At 37.7% G+C, this 18,315-nt stretch overlaps 1 protein-coding gene and 1 long non-coding RNA gene across 3 annotated transcripts; one reads left to right on the top strand and one right to left on the bottom strand.

The window, feature by feature from the left end:
* Positions 1-7,787: 7,787 nt before the first annotated feature.
* Positions 7,788-10,330, bottom strand: LOC133683332 (uncharacterized). 2 transcript variants are annotated; one of them, XR_009836894.1, is made up of 3 exons: positions 9,983-10,330; positions 9,583-9,847; positions 7,788-9,222 (listed from the first exon to the last, which is right to left on the bottom strand). It is a non-coding gene; the product is annotated as an uncharacterized LOC133683332 (long non-coding RNA). The 2 variants fall into 2 exon arrangements; XR_009836888.1 differs by having other exon boundaries at positions 7,788-9,847.
* Positions 10,331-15,600: 5,270 nt separating this feature from the next.
* On the top strand, positions 15,601-18,315 carry LOC133687059 (4-coumarate--CoA ligase-like 1). The gene is made up of 6 exons (XM_062107013.1): positions 15,601-16,028; positions 16,138-16,719; positions 16,878-17,076; positions 17,186-17,331; positions 17,775-17,842; positions 17,971-18,315. Exons 1-6 carry the CDS (start codon positions 15,612-15,614, stop codon positions 18,194-18,196), a joined length of 1,638 nt encoding a protein of 545 aa, XP_061962997.1. The 5' UTR covers positions 15,601-15,611; the 3' UTR covers positions 18,197-18,315.

Below are 18,315 nucleotides of genomic sequence, written 5' to 3'. Positions count from 1 at the left end.
TTTTCCTCATTCTTATTCTGTAAACATGGAAATTAAAGACTGTATATTAATTAATTTCTAAAATTCATAGTAAGAAATCATAATAAATAGGTAAAGATCTTCAGAAGGCTAATAATTCATAAATAAATAAAAAAAAACACCCTATTGCTGTTTAGGATCAGAATTAGTAAATATGTTGAATTATAAACAATCATGTAGAACTAAAGTTTTCAACACATACTCTTTTAGAAATTTATCGCAGTCAATGATCTTCTTTTTCAGCCACAGAACCAGATAATTAATCATGTCGACTACTTCCTTTATGTTCCTTTGACCAGCAAAGGATTGTTCAGCATACATCTGCAACTCGCTCAAAATCTTTTCTGTTTCTTCTTCACCTTTCTTCATTTGTCCGATTCTTTTCTCGAGCTCCCTAACCCTTCGTTCAGAGTCCTCATCAATGCAGTGCCTCAACCATGACTTCATAATCTCAAGGATTACAGTCTCACTTTCAACGTATTTTTTATTGTGATCTTCGTCAGCCATTGATGTATGGTATCTTAGTACGAGCAAACTCCTGTAACAAATTCAGGTGTATTTATTATAATTATACATAATAATAAAAAAAAACCATTCAATTTTATCACCAAACTGCAAACAAGTAGCTAGACACATATAACTGGTAGCTTATAGAAAAAAAAAACAAAGAAAGAAAATTAGGGTTTCACAAACCTTAAAATTATGAATATCATAGATACAATCCTAGAACAAATCCTGAGAAAATTATTTATTAAAAGCCATATAATTAATATAGAATATATCCAATCAACATTAGAATATTTCTAAACTAATTAATATAGAATATATCCATATAAAAAAAAGAACCGGTATTGAATTTATCATTATATCACGTACAGATTACAAAAAAATTTAACTCTAAAATTCTCTAATGTCACATAATTAACTTGGCGCGATTACATTATGTTTCAGTACTTGGTCTTCAATTTGTTGTATGCCCTTGTAGAATATACAATAACGAAACTGATACTTTAAGCATACAGTTGAAGTTTTTCCTATGAAATATCAATCATAATTACCTGTTCTTGATTCAGAGAAGGAACTCTCAATTCTTTCTCCGTCTCCCTGAAAAAAAAAATACAAGGGGGAAGTTTATAAAGCTTTATATAATAGCTTTTGTATGACTCCTAATAGAACTGGAAGAATATTGGAGTTCTAGTTCTCATACAATAATTGGTCTCTCTACAGGACACCCGATGTTCATCCAGGTTAGGTCTATAAGTTCTTATCTTTTTCTTTGTTCAGTGAAAGGCTCAATGGGCTTGAGCTGTATAATAAGAGGGAGCGTCCTCTCGTTAAGCTATCTAATGTCAATATTGGAATCATATGTCCAGATTCTGATGAACATATTTCTACTGATATATATATATTGACCTTCTTCATTTGATCAACAGTACTCTTTCGACAAGAGATGTCCTATCCTAATTTATTAATTCAAGTAAATGACTTCTTAGTTTCAATGTAAGCATATACGTGGATTTAAAAATTTAAATTATTAGATAAAATATTGATAATAATTTTATATTATTTTCTAATATATCTTCTATAATAAAAATCTTAAAATTTGTATATAACCGCATGATCTTGTATTTAGTTTTTATTAATTAGAATAAGATAGTAATATTTCAACTCCAAACGAATTAATTAATAAATTTGAGTTCTAGTTCTCATAAATTGAGTTCTAGTTCTCATAAATTTGATCCCTGTATACAGGACACCTGATGTTCATCCCGATTAAGCCTCTAATTATTATTTTTTTCTTGAAAGGCCCAATGGGCCTCCTTTTATAATTAAGCAGAGCAGATAATTGTAATGACAAGAAACGAAAGTTAAAAGAGAGGTCAGCTAAGAAGAGACCTCATGTGTCTCATTGAGGGCGGAAAACTACTAAGTAATAGCCTAGTAAAACATAACGGAAAATAAATTTCAAAGCTTTTATAATTGTTTTGGTTGTGTATTGTTATTTATTTTTTTTTAATTTTTTTTTAATTTAGTTTTTTTAATTTGATTTTTCAATATTTGATTTTGTTTAATTTTTATTTTAAATTTTATCTTTATTCTTTTGATTATTATTTTTTTTAGATCATTTTTTATTGAATTTTTTTAATTTCATCCCTCAGTATTTTGTTGATCGATAATTTGATTTCATTATTTTTGTTTTGCTTTCTATGGGGTAATTTCAACCTTAAAACCCGGGTCACGAGTTTAAAAGATTAACCCGAGTTGACTTATGTTTTTTTTACAATTAATTTTTTTAATTTCATCATTCAATATTGGGTTTGTTGAGAATTGAGCTTCATTATTTTTTATTTTTTTTATGGAGTTATATTGATCTCATATGTCGAATTATGAGTTTGGCAAGTTAAATTATGTTAACTCAAGTTTATTTTTTTGTTTTATTTATTTTTTATTATTGTCTATTTTTTATCATATTATTAAATGAACCGACTTTATTGGATGTAGTTAAGCCAATCACCTGACTTGTGAATTTCCTTTTCTTCTTTAAGAATATGACTCACTTGAGGTTTTTTTTTTTTTTGCATTAAAAAAATTTGGTATGAATCGCGGTGTAACTTCAGTTACCAATCTAGTTTAAACTTTAAACACATCATAAAACCCTAAATAAAATAAAATAAGATGCTTAAATCATACCTATACTATATATAGTACTACATTGTTACTTTATTTTAACAATCAAAACTCTTAAAAAGCTTTGAAAATCCAATAAATATATAAATTATTAAAATCTGAAAATAATTAAATTACATCAAAATTCATCAAAACATGAAATTAAATCCTTAGTTAATTTTTAAAGGATGTTTTTGTTATTGTCTTAAGTTATTTTTACTCTTTTGAACAAACTTTGATAATATCAGAAAATGAAAGATTTATTATAAAATAATTTATAAATATTTTATTCATGTATGCATTGTTAATTTATAATCATGTTATATATAATTGAAAAGAGATTTTGTAAAATAAGAAAGGTTCATAATAATGTTAAGTGAAAATCAAGATAATTAAATTGTGTCCCTAATATTTAATTAAGTACAATTATAAATTATGTTATATAATTTCAAAATTAAACAAATTAGTTTGATCACAAACATCAAGATTAATATAAGATTGTGTGAAAATCAATGTTTATACAAAAAAACATTCAAATTTATTCATTTATAAAATAATTGTAAAGAATCTATCGGAAACTAAAAATACTATAAATTAAACATAGTTCCAATTTTCATAGATGCATGATTATGAATACCGAGTAAAAGAAAATAGGATCTAGCTGGGAGGGAAACAAATCAACTAAAAAAGGGTTCTTTGTCGGATAAACAGTTGAAAATCGCCCTCTGGGAAAAAAAATGGTATCCGTTTGTCCCGATTTCTAATAGAAAATATCATTTCATAATTAATTCCTCAAATAGAAATACAGAGACAGCTATTGCATCATTGGAAAAGAGAGTTTCTCCTTGTATTTCAATTTTTTAACTAGGCAGATTAACTAATTAGAAGAGAGAATGTTATTTATATTGGTCGCTACTTCACCGATTTCAAGCAAAGCAGATTGTCAAGGGGAAAACAAATCTTCAGTTATGCTTTATTAGGTTTATGTAGGGAAAAGAAATAGTACCAATCGAGTAGCCAACATCAGAACAGAAGCCATAAAACCCAGCACTAGGAAACATTTATACAGTTCTATCTAAAAGTTGTCTTCTCACAACTGTGGCTGAGACAAAGGACAATACCCAAAAACATCCCAGGCACTTCCCAAGCAAGCCAATTCAGCATTGAAGCACACTGTTCTTTCTGTCAGGTCTATATAATCCTCTGAATCATACACTTTGTTCCAAGCTTCATAGAAGAGTTAGTAAGACATTTCATCCAGAGTTCATATCTAAAAATGAGAAGCGGTGAAGGAAGGTCATATAGGCCAGCCTCTGGATCGTGGGTCCTTTTCTTGCATGTGTTTGAACTCTGTGAGCTGCCCGTGACTTCTTCAGGCACCTATTTCTGCCTGTGAACATGGAAAAAATATGAGCATTTCTAAAGTTCACAATGTACTAAAATATTACAACAAGAATATGCATGTGGAACATGGTTTCTTTTGGATCAGAATGAGCAAGTTAATGCATTTCTACTCTGCACAAAAACAGAAGCAGCTAAGATACGATTAGGAACAAAACAAGATGGCACAGTAAAAATTATTATTACTCACTCCTCCGAGTCTCGGTTATCACGTTTCTTAGTAGCCATAGTTTCTCTCTTTCCTTGATCTCCAGAATGATCAAATGCATCCCTATTGTCTTCTTTATTGGATTCATCAATATCAATTGGCTTTGATGGTAAAGTACTTGGGAAAAACTTTTCCAACATAGATGAGGTTTCTTCGACAATCACTGAAAATTCCCTGTTGTTTTCTTATGCATCTTAATTACTGCACTATTAAAAATATGCTAGATTGTACGAGATTCAAGATATCCAAAGAACTACCTGGCCTTGTCCAAGCCATCACGTAGACCAGCCTTGACACACTCAATTTCCTCACGTAAGGGATTCAAAGAACCAGGAAAAGCATCCACTGAGATTCCCAGGTCAGTATTCATCTGTTGCTCAAAGCCCACTTGAAGACTAGACTTATCTTGAGCCGTAGGACACAAGAGGAAAGATGCAATCTTGTCAAGTGTCTCCAGTGGCTTTTCAACACAGTAAGTCAATCCTGCTTCCACAAATTCTTTCTGTTCAGAAATATTTTCAGAGGTGACGCCAACAGTGTTTCCGCGGATACCATTGAATCGCAGCTCCCGTATTACCTATCACATGATGATTTAAGATGTCCATGGTAACAGTAGATGTTAATAGAACAGGAGTTAAAATTTGACAATTTTTATTAATTTTTTGAGAGTTACGGATTTAGAGTATCATAAGAGTTAGAGTATCATAATTAACCAAATCACATATCAATGACCATCAGATTTGTAGTTCAAGAAGAAAAAAAGGCACGATAACAATGACGACAAAGAGGATGATGACATAATATCTCTCTTGAACACGACATTTTTATCATTTGTCAGAAAAAGAATACCTTAGAGCAGTTGCAGCGACGCATTTCCATGTCCATAAGAATGAGATTAAAAGAATCTCCGTAATCGCAAAGACATTCAACAGCTTCTTCAAATGTTTTGGCCGCCTGAAATTCCATTGCAATATTTTCTTGCTTCCCTAACTGGTTGAACAGCCTCATGTACAGTATTTGAGCAAGAGGATCAGCCATAACAAGCACTAAGAGCTTCTTACTAGGGGTTAAGCTTTGTGATCTGCTCATTCATATTAAATAATCAAAAGCCATAAAGAGCGATTCCCAAATATAGGCAACAATTTATAGAACATGGCCTTGGGATCACAAGTGAACATGTAGATTTATTAAGAACCAGAACAATAATTTTCAATACATACTCTTCTTCAGACTCTAAATCCACTTCTTTCATCCACTGCTTGGCATGACGAATGTCTGCCTCTTCTGCAAGCTTGCTCCTTCCAGTACCAGGTTGTAAGCCATTATTTAACAACTTCCGGATACTATTCGCTTCTATATCATGGTTGGTTGTTACCTTCATGTCATCCATACTTTTGTCCTGTTGTTTAAGGAGTTCAAGGGAACGACGAAGTATTGTAATTAGAGACTCAACTTCAGGGTTAGTTCCCTTCTTTTTCAGAGAAGAAAAATTGTTGCTGGTGATACTTGAACTCTGTGAGCTACCCATGGCTTCTCCAGGCTCTAATTTCTGCCTTTTTCTCGGCCTGTGAACATGAAACAAGATAAAACATTTTTAAATTTCATATAGTCTTTTTTTTTTATCAAAGTGAAATCAGTTAATGAATTTCTATACTCTACAAAAAAAATACTAAAAAAAGGAGCTAAAATATGATTAAGAACTTAAACAAAGCAGCTAGAAATTATTATCACAAACTCGTCTGTCTCTCCTTTAGCACGCTTCTTACTAGGCGTAGGTCCTCCCTTCCCTTGATCTCCAGAAAGATCAGATCCAGTGCCATTGTATTCTTTATTATCGGATTCATCAATATCAATTAAATTTGATGGTGAAGTACTTGGGCAAAACTTTTCCAGCACAGATAGGGCTTCTTTGACAATCACTGAAAATTGCCTGTTATTTTTTATGCAACTTAATTACTGCACTCTTAAGAATGTGCAACTATTGGACAATATTCAAGATACCCAAAGAACTACCTGGCCCCTTCTAGTAAACCACCCTTGGCTCGCTCCATTTTCTCATGCAAGGGACTCAAAGAACCAAGAAAGCCATCCGCTGAAATCCCAAGAGAAGTATCCATCTGGTGCTCAAAGCCCCCTTGAAGACTAGACTTATGGTGATCTGTATCCATCACTTCTGAATCAGAAAGCATGGGTAGAATGAAATTCACCCTGTCTTGATCAATTGGGGTCTGATCTTTGTCTGCCATTGATGAATTAGTTTCTTGCTTTAAAGCTTTTCTTTCTGGGAGGGAAGGAGGGAGGACGAGAAGGAAAATACTGAATGAGTTCTGTGTGTGTGTGTGCGAGAGAGCGAGAGAGAGAGAGAGAGAGAGAGAGTTGAGCGGCAAAATGTGGTCTCTAAATGGCGGTTATGGAGAATTTGTTAAGTTTACAGGTGAGTGATTTATTGAGGTAGGAAAATAATGACATATGGCTAAAGATAAATGGCAGGTGTCGTGAATAGAGTGTATTGGTTTGGTTAACTGTAACTTAATTTCTTCCTTCTTTGAATTTTGGGGGCAAAGTTAGTTTCAATGACAGGCTGGGGCTGTGCTGTCTAACGGGATGAGAGCCCAATTGTATTATAGGCAATGAGCCAACAGCAAGACTTCAAATCTCCTAGCAGTCTGCATTTCTTCTGTCCCCCGACCAGAACCAACAAACAAAAGGAAGAATCGAAAAGAGCTCGATCGAGTCTCGAGACTTGATCCCTGTATCCTGCAAGTGAAATTGGCTTTACACTTCGTTTATGTTCATACCACATTTGTAAGTAAAATAGCCCCCAAGGCTTTTATAATAGTTTTGGTCGGTTGCTGTGAAAAGCCATAAACATGGACTAGTTAGATCCATAAACATTGTCCTTTGTCAGGTCTTCGTATTCCTTTGACTCATACACTTTGTTCCGAGCATCATAGCATAGCTAGTAAGACACTTTATCCAGAGTTCATATCTAAAAACAAGAAGCGATGAAGGAAGGTCATAGAGGCCAACTTCTGGATTGTGTCTAGGCCGGCATCGATGAAAGCTTGCTGGTCAGACTCAGAAGTGACACCTTCAATCTGACTCTTAACTGCTCTGTTGCTTAACATATATATTTACATGTTTATGCTTCAAGACTAAACCAAAATGGCCTTACAATTAGAAGGATCAACTTTATTCGGTTCCTATCTATTTCATCATATTCAAAATCAGTTACCGCCTAACACTCGTTTTTTTTTTTCCCACTCTATCTAGTTAGTGTTTCATATGCAAAACTTTGTAAGATTTTCTCTAAATCTTGCCTTCATCCAGTTTTTTAACAAGATTCTGAATTTCTCCATCAATTTTAGTGTTATCTTGTTCAGCCATTGATGAATTAACGGTTTCTTGATTTTCGTATGGATGAATTAGACCTGAACAGCTGGATTCGATAATTATAGTTCCAAAATTGTCTCAACCTTGTGGAAAAGGAGAGTTGAGGAAAGTAGATGCAAAATAAGATCATCAATGAAGCTAAAGAACATAAATGAGCATTTTATGTGAAGGGCAACTCAATTGCTAAACCAACAAAGCTCAGAACAGAGAAATGGAGAAGGTAAATTTTATAAAAGCCACTATACTATTCCCTGTGCCCTCCCTGCTCCTCTCTCTCTCACACACAGCACTGTGTGATTTTTTTCAGTTTTATTGTGGAGGTGGAATGGATGTGTTTCTGCAGCTGTACTTGGAAACCAGGATGAATTCCATAAAGAAGCTGGAAACCATTACTTAAAAGCTGTTGCGGAAGTGATTCCTGGGGAGATGCAAGATATTGAAAATAAGACCGGTAAGAAATATGATGGAAAGAAACTGTCTATTTAGGTCAGAGTCCAAACCCTCGAAACCCGTTGATCTTTCAAGGATCGGTTGACTTTTCTTGAAATTGACTCCACCTCACATGATGCCTCCCCATAAATACCTGCTAGACACAGAAGGGACGCAAGGGATGGGAAGAATGCCAAGATGGATAAAGTCCAACACCTGCTGCTTCTGCAAAAGCTGCCAGAAAGAAGCCTTCCTTCTAATTTTTCTGTATGTGGTTCCCTTGATGTCGAAACTAGATGCTCTTTCTGCTGCAGAGAAATCATCCAATTCTTAGCAATGACAACGTAACTTTTACTATCAATTCCTTTTTGTCATGAAAAAACTTTGCGTAGCCATTCAGAAGTCAATAGATATAGAAACTAGATTCTCCTGTAAGAAAAATTGGCTGATTTTGCAAATCTAAAACAATGAGCGGAATAATTAAAAGAAAAAAGGAGAACCTGTAAGAAAAATATAGCACATGCATCATACTGATAGCTAGTCTGCTATGTAGTACCTATTGTCATGGGAAAACAAATGTACATTGTACTCATTTACCTAAATCTGGTGTAATCAAATCCAAGAATTTAACACATCGCCGGCAGAATGGTTGACATCAGAAAAGACAGGAAAGTAACATAAAATTTTCAGCACTTTACAAGCTAGTGCAGCATACCACTTCCCAAGCTAGCCAGTTTAGCTTGAAGTTTGTCATTCTCTAAGAAAAATTGGCTCTATAACTCATTTAACTTCATAGTGTATCCGGTAAGAAACTTTGTCTAGTGTTCATATCTCTGAAACTATAAGAAAGCATAACATGAACCAATTGGATCCAAAAAAACTTATGCTGTAAAGCTTATTAATCGATTGCCTCTTTGCTTCAAATTGCTGATCATTTTGTTTACTAGCTACGAGAGAAAAGAAGCAATTACATCAGCCTTCAATGTCTTTTCAAAGCACCCCTCTAGGCCTGCTTCCATGAAAGCTTGTTGCTGAGTTTCAGAAGTAGAAGAGATTACGCCAATAATGCTGCTCTTCACACCCAAGGCTCATAGCTCCCTTGTTGCCTATCATAAAATGGTGATTTAAGAAGTATACCCATATATTAGTTCATGTCCATCGCGGAGGCTAAAACTATCAAGCAAATCGCGATTACTTTTCTATGAATACCATTTTTGCGCTTGAACAAATAAGTTGGCCTTAAAATCATGTCAACAAACACTACTATCTCCTGTAAGCAGGCCAATATCAATATTGATAAATCAAGTTTCTTTTGTTCCTGTCATCTTACTCCATCAAAACATATCAAAAATGAAACAAATATTACCAGTAAATTATGAAAAATGCCTTTCTGGAACATGCACACAGCCCTTGCCTTCTTTTATGGTTATAATTATACTCCACAGGATCAATGCGAAGAAACATACCTCAAACCCATTTGTGGACATATCCATGTCCATGATAACGAGATCAAAAGAAGCTCCTTTGCGAATAAGATCCAATGCTTCATTTCCTTGTGTGACCGCTTTAACTTTCATTTCAAAATCCCTCATCTTTCCAATCAAGATCAGTTGTAAGCAGTGGACTATCGGATAATCAGAATCATTATCTACAACATGCACAGAGATGTTTTTCCTCGTGATCGAACTCTGTGAGCTGCTCATGCCTTCCCTTTTCCTCTCATCTCTTATTCTGTAAACATGGAAAAGATCACTGAATTCTAAAATCCATATATAAAAAAGTCATAAACCAAGAAAGCCAACAATTTATGGAGAATCAGAAGTGAAATGTTGAATTGTGAACAAACTAAAAAAATTCGACACATACTCCTCTGTATCTCCACTGTCAATCGTCTTCTTTTACACCCACTGCTTCAAATAGTCAATCGTTTTGCTGATATCTTTCTCAATATAGTCTCTTCGAGATGAGAGTCCAGCAATCGGATTTCTCCCTCAAACATCGTGGCAATAACGCAACCTTCCAAAATGAGATCTGTATCCAAGTATGTATTGTAATGATCCAGTTGTGAAATTAAAGTTCAAATTTCAAGATCATCAATTTGACTGTGATCTTTGCAAGGCATTGATGAAGAGCTTGTTAGGATTTGTCATTATTGGGCAACCTACCTTAAGGAGTAGGGTTATCATTTGTCAATGGTAGTTGCACCCACCATTGACAAATGTATCAACCCATGTGCAGCCATTATTGAGAAGACACAATTGTTGCCTATAAAAGAGCATTGAGAAAGAGAGCAAAGTAGAGAGGATTGAAGAGAACAAGAGAGAGATACGTGAGGAGAGAAAGAGGGAGTAGCTGCCAAAGGCAGCAGCCCTGCTGCCTTGTGCAGCAGTGTGTGAGAGCAATGGAAGCTGAGTTTGAGTGAAGTGAGCCTCCTCCTCCATGTGTGTTGTAACCCTTTCTCTATCTATCTCTAATAATATTGACTCTCCCGTGGATGTAGGCGGTTTTGCCGAACCACGTAAATATTGTGTCAGTGTGCTTAAGCCTCCTATGAGCAAATATCAGTACATCACCCGTCGGAATTCCCAACAATTGGTATCAGAGCACATGGTTTAAAGGGGTGTTTGATTTTTGCTCAAAAATGAAAGTTGTCAAAATTCTGTTTTGACCATACCACTGTGTAGAGGAGGAAGAGACGAAGCCACTGTTGAAAACCGCGTCGAAATCGGACGTCGGACACTGCCCACGCGCACAAACGCGCGCCACGCGTCACACGCGTCTTCTTCACCCGGATGAGCCGACCCGACGCGAATACCAGACGACCCGACCCACGTGCTAGACCCGGATAAGGATGACATCAGCATGACGTAATTATGACATCAGCATGCACAGTCAGCATGCCATGTCAGCGACCAGTCAGCAACCACGTCAGCAAAGTGGGACCCACCTGCCACGTCACCCGCCGCGAGCCGAGTGAGCCGAGCTGAATTGAAGCCGAGCCGAGCCTCCGAGCCGAGGGACAGGATCCAGTGTAGCTGATCCTACGTGCAACCGGATCTGAGATTGAATCTGAGCCGTTGATCAGGCCAGAATTGTTTTGATCAAATCTTGGCCGTCTGAAATGCGATTTGGATGATTTCAAACTTGTTTCCAGCTAATTTGATCGTTCCGGATGCAATGGTATGGTCCGATCGTTGATATTGGAGACCGAAAGTGGTGGTGGTGAATTATTAAAGAGAGATTGTCCGATCAGGAGGCATCTGAAGGTCATCATGGTGGTCGTTGAAGAGAAGAAGAAGAAGGTGCACATGTTTACCCAATTACATGTGCTAAAACTGCTAAGTGGGGAGAATTTTAATTGCCTTGAGGGAAGGCAAAATTGGGACACTCTGGACACCCGATCATGTGGATAATTTGAGGTGAAGAGTGGAAATTGACGAAGACCAATCTTGACGAATTTAAGAACTGGTAGTCTCGCCAGATGCTGAGAAATCATGTATTAAACCAGTATATTCCAGATCACTTGTAAAGGAAAGCCGGGACAAAGCTAGCAAATGGTTGTATATACGGAAAGACAGTACGATGGATAGATATGGCCTGAGAAGTTCTGTCTAGGAGATTGGGTTTTAAGCGGGACTAGTGTGACCCCTCCAATCTTTCCTGGGAACTTGCTTAGTGGAAGGATTATCCATACGGTACTATTTTCGTATATATAGCAGTTTGTAATGAAACAATTGAAGCCTAGCAGGATGACGGCACAAGGGAACAATTGGGTTCCGTATGATCAAGGATTTGATGAAGTGGTGATTTCTCCAAAGAAGTTAGATTCGGTGACTGTGATTTCTCGAGGGGAGAATTGATGAAGACCCTAATAATGGAAGAGAAATACAGCAAGGGATAAAGATTGGCACCCTATTTTGACTTGGACAGATGTTATGACAGGATGAGCTGCTGTCAAACATAAGCAAGGAATAGGCAGAAATCTGGAGAACATAAATTGCACGAGGGCACACAAAGATTGTGCAGGAGTACTCATAGGATCCAATGAGGTACTGTAATGAGACAACAGGTGCAAGGAGAAGAAGAGTTCCCAGATAAAGCTCAGAGCATATACTGTTAAAGTTTGTACAACAGGAAGTCTCTTATGCTCTTGATGAAGACAACAGGCGAAGACCTTTCCAATGCATGCAAGGATGGAAAGAGAGCTGTTGCAGAGGCACCTAATTGAGGGGGTGCAAATGCATGTGATACAAGGCAACCGCCTATGATGAAAGGCGAAGACACCAAAAAAGAGTTGGTGTAGGTGGAGCTGTCAAGTAGAAAGGCACAAAAGCTCAAAACATAGAAATCGAGGTGGAGGATTGCGAGGAGTATACCGCAACTTTCTCTTTCTATGTAGTTAGTGGCAGTAATCTCTCCCATAGTGCACATGGTGGTAGAGACTTTTTTGGAGCCACTTTGAAGCATCTCAGCTGAAGGAGGATGCGACCGCCCCATAACAACGGGCGAAGACACCTTAGAGAGAAGGTGTGTGGGCCGTGATAGGAGCCCCATTTCAGACCGCCGTATGACAACAAGCGGAGACACCTAAGGAGAAGGTGTGTGGGCCACGATATGAGCCCAGTTCAGAACAACCCCAGAGCCAATGTGATGGCTAGATATGAGTGGACAGGTGTATAGCCAATGAAATGGCTATGATGAGTATGAAGACAAATGCAGGATTGACTTTCATGGATATTGCCCCCATGCTAAAGATCAATGAGCTAGAAGACATTTGCCTTGGACAATAAGTGTGTGACTTGTGGAGCATTAAGACACGGCTGCTATGAAGAAGCAGAAGGGCATGCGCAGGTTCCGGGAACGAGTTGACTCTTGTCAAGGTGGTGAGCTCGGTAATGGCATTGTAATACTCAGAGTATGAAGACATATATGGATCAACCTTTAATGGGCTGCCCCCATAGGTGAAGGTGGAGAGCTACCTGGACTCTTACGACTAAAAGCGAGAGACTCACGGAGAAGTAAGGCGTGGTTCCTAGGGTGGAACAGAGGGCAGGCGCAACTCCTGGATGAGTAGACTCTTGGAAGAGTGGTGAGCTCGTGATCATATTGAGATACTCAGATAATGACTGTCGCACTTGGAAATAGAAATTTCCTTTTGAGGGGGTGTTGTAAGCCTTGATGTAAGGCTTGATGAATCATTCCGGACCGAGCATGGTTGATACGCTCAAAGGGGAATGTTGTGTTCCAGAGACAAGCGTTAACACTCTTCAGATGTGAAGTGGCAGACCATCTGGTTGTAGTGATCCTTTTGTGTGAGAAAAGGTGTGCTTTGGTAACTCTGGTGATTGAAAGGTTTAGCGAGTACCTGTAAACTCGGCCACAGACGCTCTCAGAATGGTAAGCTTGGAAGAGCTGCAAGATGCAAGCCTGTGCTGAAGAAGCAAGAGGACAATTGCCCATATAAATGTCAAAGGGGGTGATTGTTAGGATTTGTCATTATTGGGCAACCTACCCTAAGGAGTAGGGTTATCATTTGTCAATGGTAGTTGCACCCACCATTGACAAATGTATCAACCCATGTGCAGCCATTGTTGAGAAGACACAATTGTTGCCTATAAAAGAGCATTGAGAAAGAGAGCAAAGTAGAGAGGATTGAAGAGAACAAGAGAGAGATACGTGAGGAGAGAAAGAGGGAGTAGCTGCCAAGGGCAGCAGCCCTGCTGCCTTGTGCAGCAGTGTGTGAGAGCAATGGAAGCTGAGTTTGAGTGAAGTGAGTCTCCTCCTCCATGTGTGTTGTAACCCGTTCTCTATCTATCTCTAATAATATTGACTCTCCCGTGGATGTAGGCGGTTTTACCGAACCACGTAAATATTGTATCAGTGTGCTTAAGCCTCCTATGAGCAAATATCAGTACATCACCCGTCGGAATTCCCAACAGAGCTCTTCTTGATGATTTCTGCGGTATCAGTTTTCTTCAGCCAATGCTTTATGTAACGAACCATTGAATGTCCTACTTGATTAAAATTCCATAGCCTCCCTTCAGTCTGACAATTTTTTCCGTGAACCACTTAGAAATAAAGATTTGTTGCATCTTCGTTTTCAATAAAACGATCCAGATGCTCATCTAGTTCTCAAGTTCAAGAACAGCGATCCTCTTATTCAGCACCTTGTCCAAAGCATCAACCTTTTGTTGTAATATAATTGTAGTATAAGTTTTTCTAAAAAAAAAATTACTTATATTATAATAATATTTTTAGTTTTAGTTTAAAAAAAATTAATTTTAATATCAAAACAATCCAAAAAAATCAAAATAAATTAATTTAAAGCTAAAAAAATTAAAAATTTTCAAAAAACACAGATGGCAATGTCAAACAAGACCAAAGTCTGTTTATTGCTATATTAGAATTAAGCTGAACCCTTAACCCCTTCAGCAATTCAATTTGTTTCTTGAACAACTTGCCGATATTGATTTCTTACAAATTGTAACTATTCAATCTTGCAAGTATACTCTCAATTTCAAGATCCAACAATTGCAAATAGCAACGAAAATGCCCAAAATATGTTGTGCCCTGATTCTGGTCAATATGCTATGCTAAGGTTTCGCCTTTTCTTTCAAATCACCAATAAATCTTTATCATCCACACAAATAAAGTAAAATTATTCAATTTAATTTGGGTAAAGATTCTTAAAAAGTATATTATATCTAGTTGAGTATTTTTTTTTCCAAATCAAACTGAACTGATGCTCAGTCGTAAGGGTGATAACGATCGAATTGTGCAAAATGGAGTCCAAGGCAAGAGGTGGGGTGGGACTGTTTATACCGTGGTTGAGAAACTAGGAATGGGAATCGGGAATAATAAGTCGTGGGTTGGCTTCGTGTTTCTCAAGAGTATGTGGCTAATATATGGGGCGGGTGTCACAGAGCGGCCGATCAATCGAGTGCCCCTAGCACTCCTCCACTTACGGTTGATATATCTTAATTAGTTCACAAATGCACGCCTAATTAGTCTGATTTTTGTTTGTTATTCTTAGTAACAATTAAGGCTGGCCTCTTCTTGTTAGGATAATTAAAGCTGGCTTCAGAAGAAATTAAAGGAAAGCAAAAATTCATGTAACTTTGCATGTCTCCGTTCTTCTTAGCTTAAAAGGAAGGAGCTTGGCATGGTGCTCAAAATATTTTAAATCCAAGAATTAGATTCTTTGAAGTATTTTTGCGTATGGACATTATGTTGTGTTCATTAATGCAAAATCCTACAGTTCCTTCGCAAAAAAATCAGCATGCTGAAAGTAGATTTTATTGCATGCCTGTGATCTTGACATGACTCAACAAACACATACCAACCTAAGTCCATGTCAATCTCATACTCTCACCTGTCTCTTAATTACTCTCTAATTCCATGCACAAGACATGACCACAAGAAGTTTTTTACGATTTCACCTTCCTTTAAAACACAGCTTAATTCTGCTGCCCTTCTTCACTGTCTCATATCCACCATGGGAACTCCCATTCCATGCTCAGCGCAAGAGGAGCACATTTTCCGAAGCCGACATCCGGCGGTTGTGGTGCCAGACATCACACTCCCTGATTTTGTGCTCCAAGATGCTGAATTGTATGCTGACAAGGTAGCATTTGTGGAGGCTGCGACAGGAAAGACGTTTACTTACGCTGAGGTAGTTAGAGACACTAGGAGGTTCGCTAAGGCCTTGAGGTCTCTCGGCCTAAGAAAAGGACATGTGGTGGTTGTAGCTCTCCCAAATGTTGCTGAGTATGGCATTGTAGCACTAGGAATAATGGCTGCTGGCGGTGTGTTTTCGGGTGCTAATCCTACTGCACATGAATCAGAACTTAAGAAGCAGGCGGAGGCTGCAGATGCTAAGCTTATTGTCACAAATGACCTTAATTATGGAAAGGTAATTGGATAGTCTGATAATAATTTCTGTAGAAATAATTGTCTTATAATTAGTAATGTGATGAATTCAGGTTCGATTTAAAGGTGTCTTCACTGTCTTGTGAATACAGGTGAAGGGTCTAGGGCTACCTGTAATCGTACTGGGTGAAGTATGCATTAGCACTGCCGTGAATTGGAATGAACTGCTTGATGCAGCTGACCGTGCAGGCGATACACTTGCTTATGAGGAAGTCCTCCAGAGTGATCTATGTGCACTTCCATTCTCATCAGGCACCACAGGGATGTCAAAGGGTGTAATGCTAACCCATCGGAATCTGGTGGCTAATTTGTGCTCCAGTCTCTTCAGTGTAGGACCAGAAATGGTGGGTCAGGTTGCCACACTAGGCCTAATTCCATTCTTTCACATATATGGTATCACTGGAATATGTTGTGCCACCCTTAGGAACAAGGGGAAAGTAGTGGTGATGGGTAGGTTTGAGCTCAGGACATTTCTGAATGCATTGATCACACAAGAGGTCAGTTTTGCACCAATTGTGCCACCAATAATTTTAGCCTTGGTTAAGAACCCTATAGTGGATGAATTTGATCTCAGCAAGCTCAAACTCAAGGCTATTATGACCGCAGCAGCTCCACTCGCCCCGGAGCTGCTCACAGCCTTCGAAAACAAGTTCCCTGGCGTCCAGGTTCAAGAGGTGAGTATAATTTTACCACGTTGTTGTGAATTAGTCATCATTGTTGAATGGTTTGTTTCCAAGAAATGTTCTGCCTGTGATTCATAGTTATTATCTCATCAAAAATTCAAAAAAAAAAAGTCATGTTCAAATTTGCTACTAAACCTGTTTTTCGTAAGGCATATGGACTGACAGAGCACAGCTGCATCACACTCACTCATGGGGATCCTAGTAAAGGCCATGGCATTGCAAAGAAAAACTCAGTAGGATTCCTCCTTCCAAATTTGGAAATCAAGTTCATCAATCCTGAAAACGGTCAATCTCTCCCTGAGAATACCCCTGGTGAAATTTGTGTAAGAAGCCAGTGTGTAATGCAAGGTACGAAGATACTGTATATTTATCGAAAACGCGAAGATACCCGTCAGAAATTAGAGCTAAAGTAACTAAACTGTCAGGGATGATTAGCTTGATTTTACTAACTTCCCAGGTTACTACAACAACAAGGAGGAGACCGCCAGGACCATTGACGCTGATGGATGGCTGCACACTGGTGACATTGGGTACATAGACAACGATGGAGATATCTTTATTGTGGATCGCATCAAAGAACTAATCAAGTACAAGGGTTTTCAAGTAAGATCAAATAGCTTCATTTTTCTCTTTATTTGGACAATCTGTTATGCAAGAATAATTTAAAGCAATGCCCGACAAGGGGAATTGAGACTCTCCAAGAAATTGACTGCTGAAATAAGCTATACAAGAATCGAATTCAAGAATTTATACCAAAACTGATCATAGTATAAAATTAGAGACTGTGGAAACGGGCTCGAAAAGAAGTTCAACTGGGCTGCTGGAAGATTTAGTTAGTAAATCCAAGAATCAGACCCCGTGTTATGTTACTTTTATGTTTATTTTATTACAAATTAATATATTATATTTATACTCTTAAGTGGATTTATGGCTCCCCACTAGCTTTCTGGTATTCGAGCAAGCCAAAGGGACCTAAGCACATGGCCATTTCACCACACATTAACAGCTACTAGCGGCTAATTAATACCATAATTTTGGCGTGACAGGTAGCTCCTGCTGAGCTAGAGGCTATCCTCCTCACCCATCCCTCAGTTGAAGATGCAGCTGTCGTGCCGTGAGTATATGTCAACGAGTAGCTAGCCAACATTATTGCTAATTTATTGGGTGCTGTTGGTGTTAAATGGGAACAGGTGATTAATCAATTTGTTACATTAATTTACATTAAGGTTAACGGGATTGCAGGTTGCCAGATGAAGAGGCAGGAGAGATCCCAGCTGCTTGTGTTGTGATGAGCAAAGGTGCCAAAGAAAGTGAAGAAGATATAATGGAGTTTGTTGCCTCTAATGTTGCTCATTACAAGAAAGTGAGAGTGGTGCAATTTGTGGACAGCATACCAAAATCACCTTCAGGGAAAATAATGCGAAGGCTTCTTAAAGAGAAGATGGGGACTACCTCCAAAGCTAGCTAGCCAATGAAACATTGTCGAAGTGACACGGCCTTGTGGTGTCTTAATTATCTTTTGATTAATTATGTGAGGATTAATGACTTGTTTCCCATGATAATTAACTTAATCCTTTTCCCTTCCAG

This window comes from Populus nigra, chromosome 1 (genome assembly GCF_951802175.1).
Source record: "Populus nigra chromosome 1, ddPopNigr1.1, whole genome shotgun sequence".
Taxonomy (NCBI): Eukaryota; Viridiplantae; Streptophyta; class Magnoliopsida; order Malpighiales; family Salicaceae; genus Populus; species Populus nigra.
Note: the sequence above shows the minus strand (reverse complement) of the source record. Positions and strands in the feature narration are given on the sequence as shown.

Coding starts and splice junctions, on each gene's coding strand:
- LOC133687059 (XM_062107013.1), top strand. CDS start 15,612: ATGGGAACTCCCATTCCATGCTCAGCGCAAGAGGAGCACATTTTCCGA. Junction 16,720..16,877: donor CTGGCGTCCAGGTTCAAGAG/GTGAGTATAATT, acceptor GTTTTTCGTAAG/GCATATGGACTGACAGAGCA. Junction 17,077..17,185: donor AAGCCAGTGTGTAATGCAAG/GTACGAAGATAC, acceptor CTAACTTCCCAG/GTTACTACAACAACAAGGAG.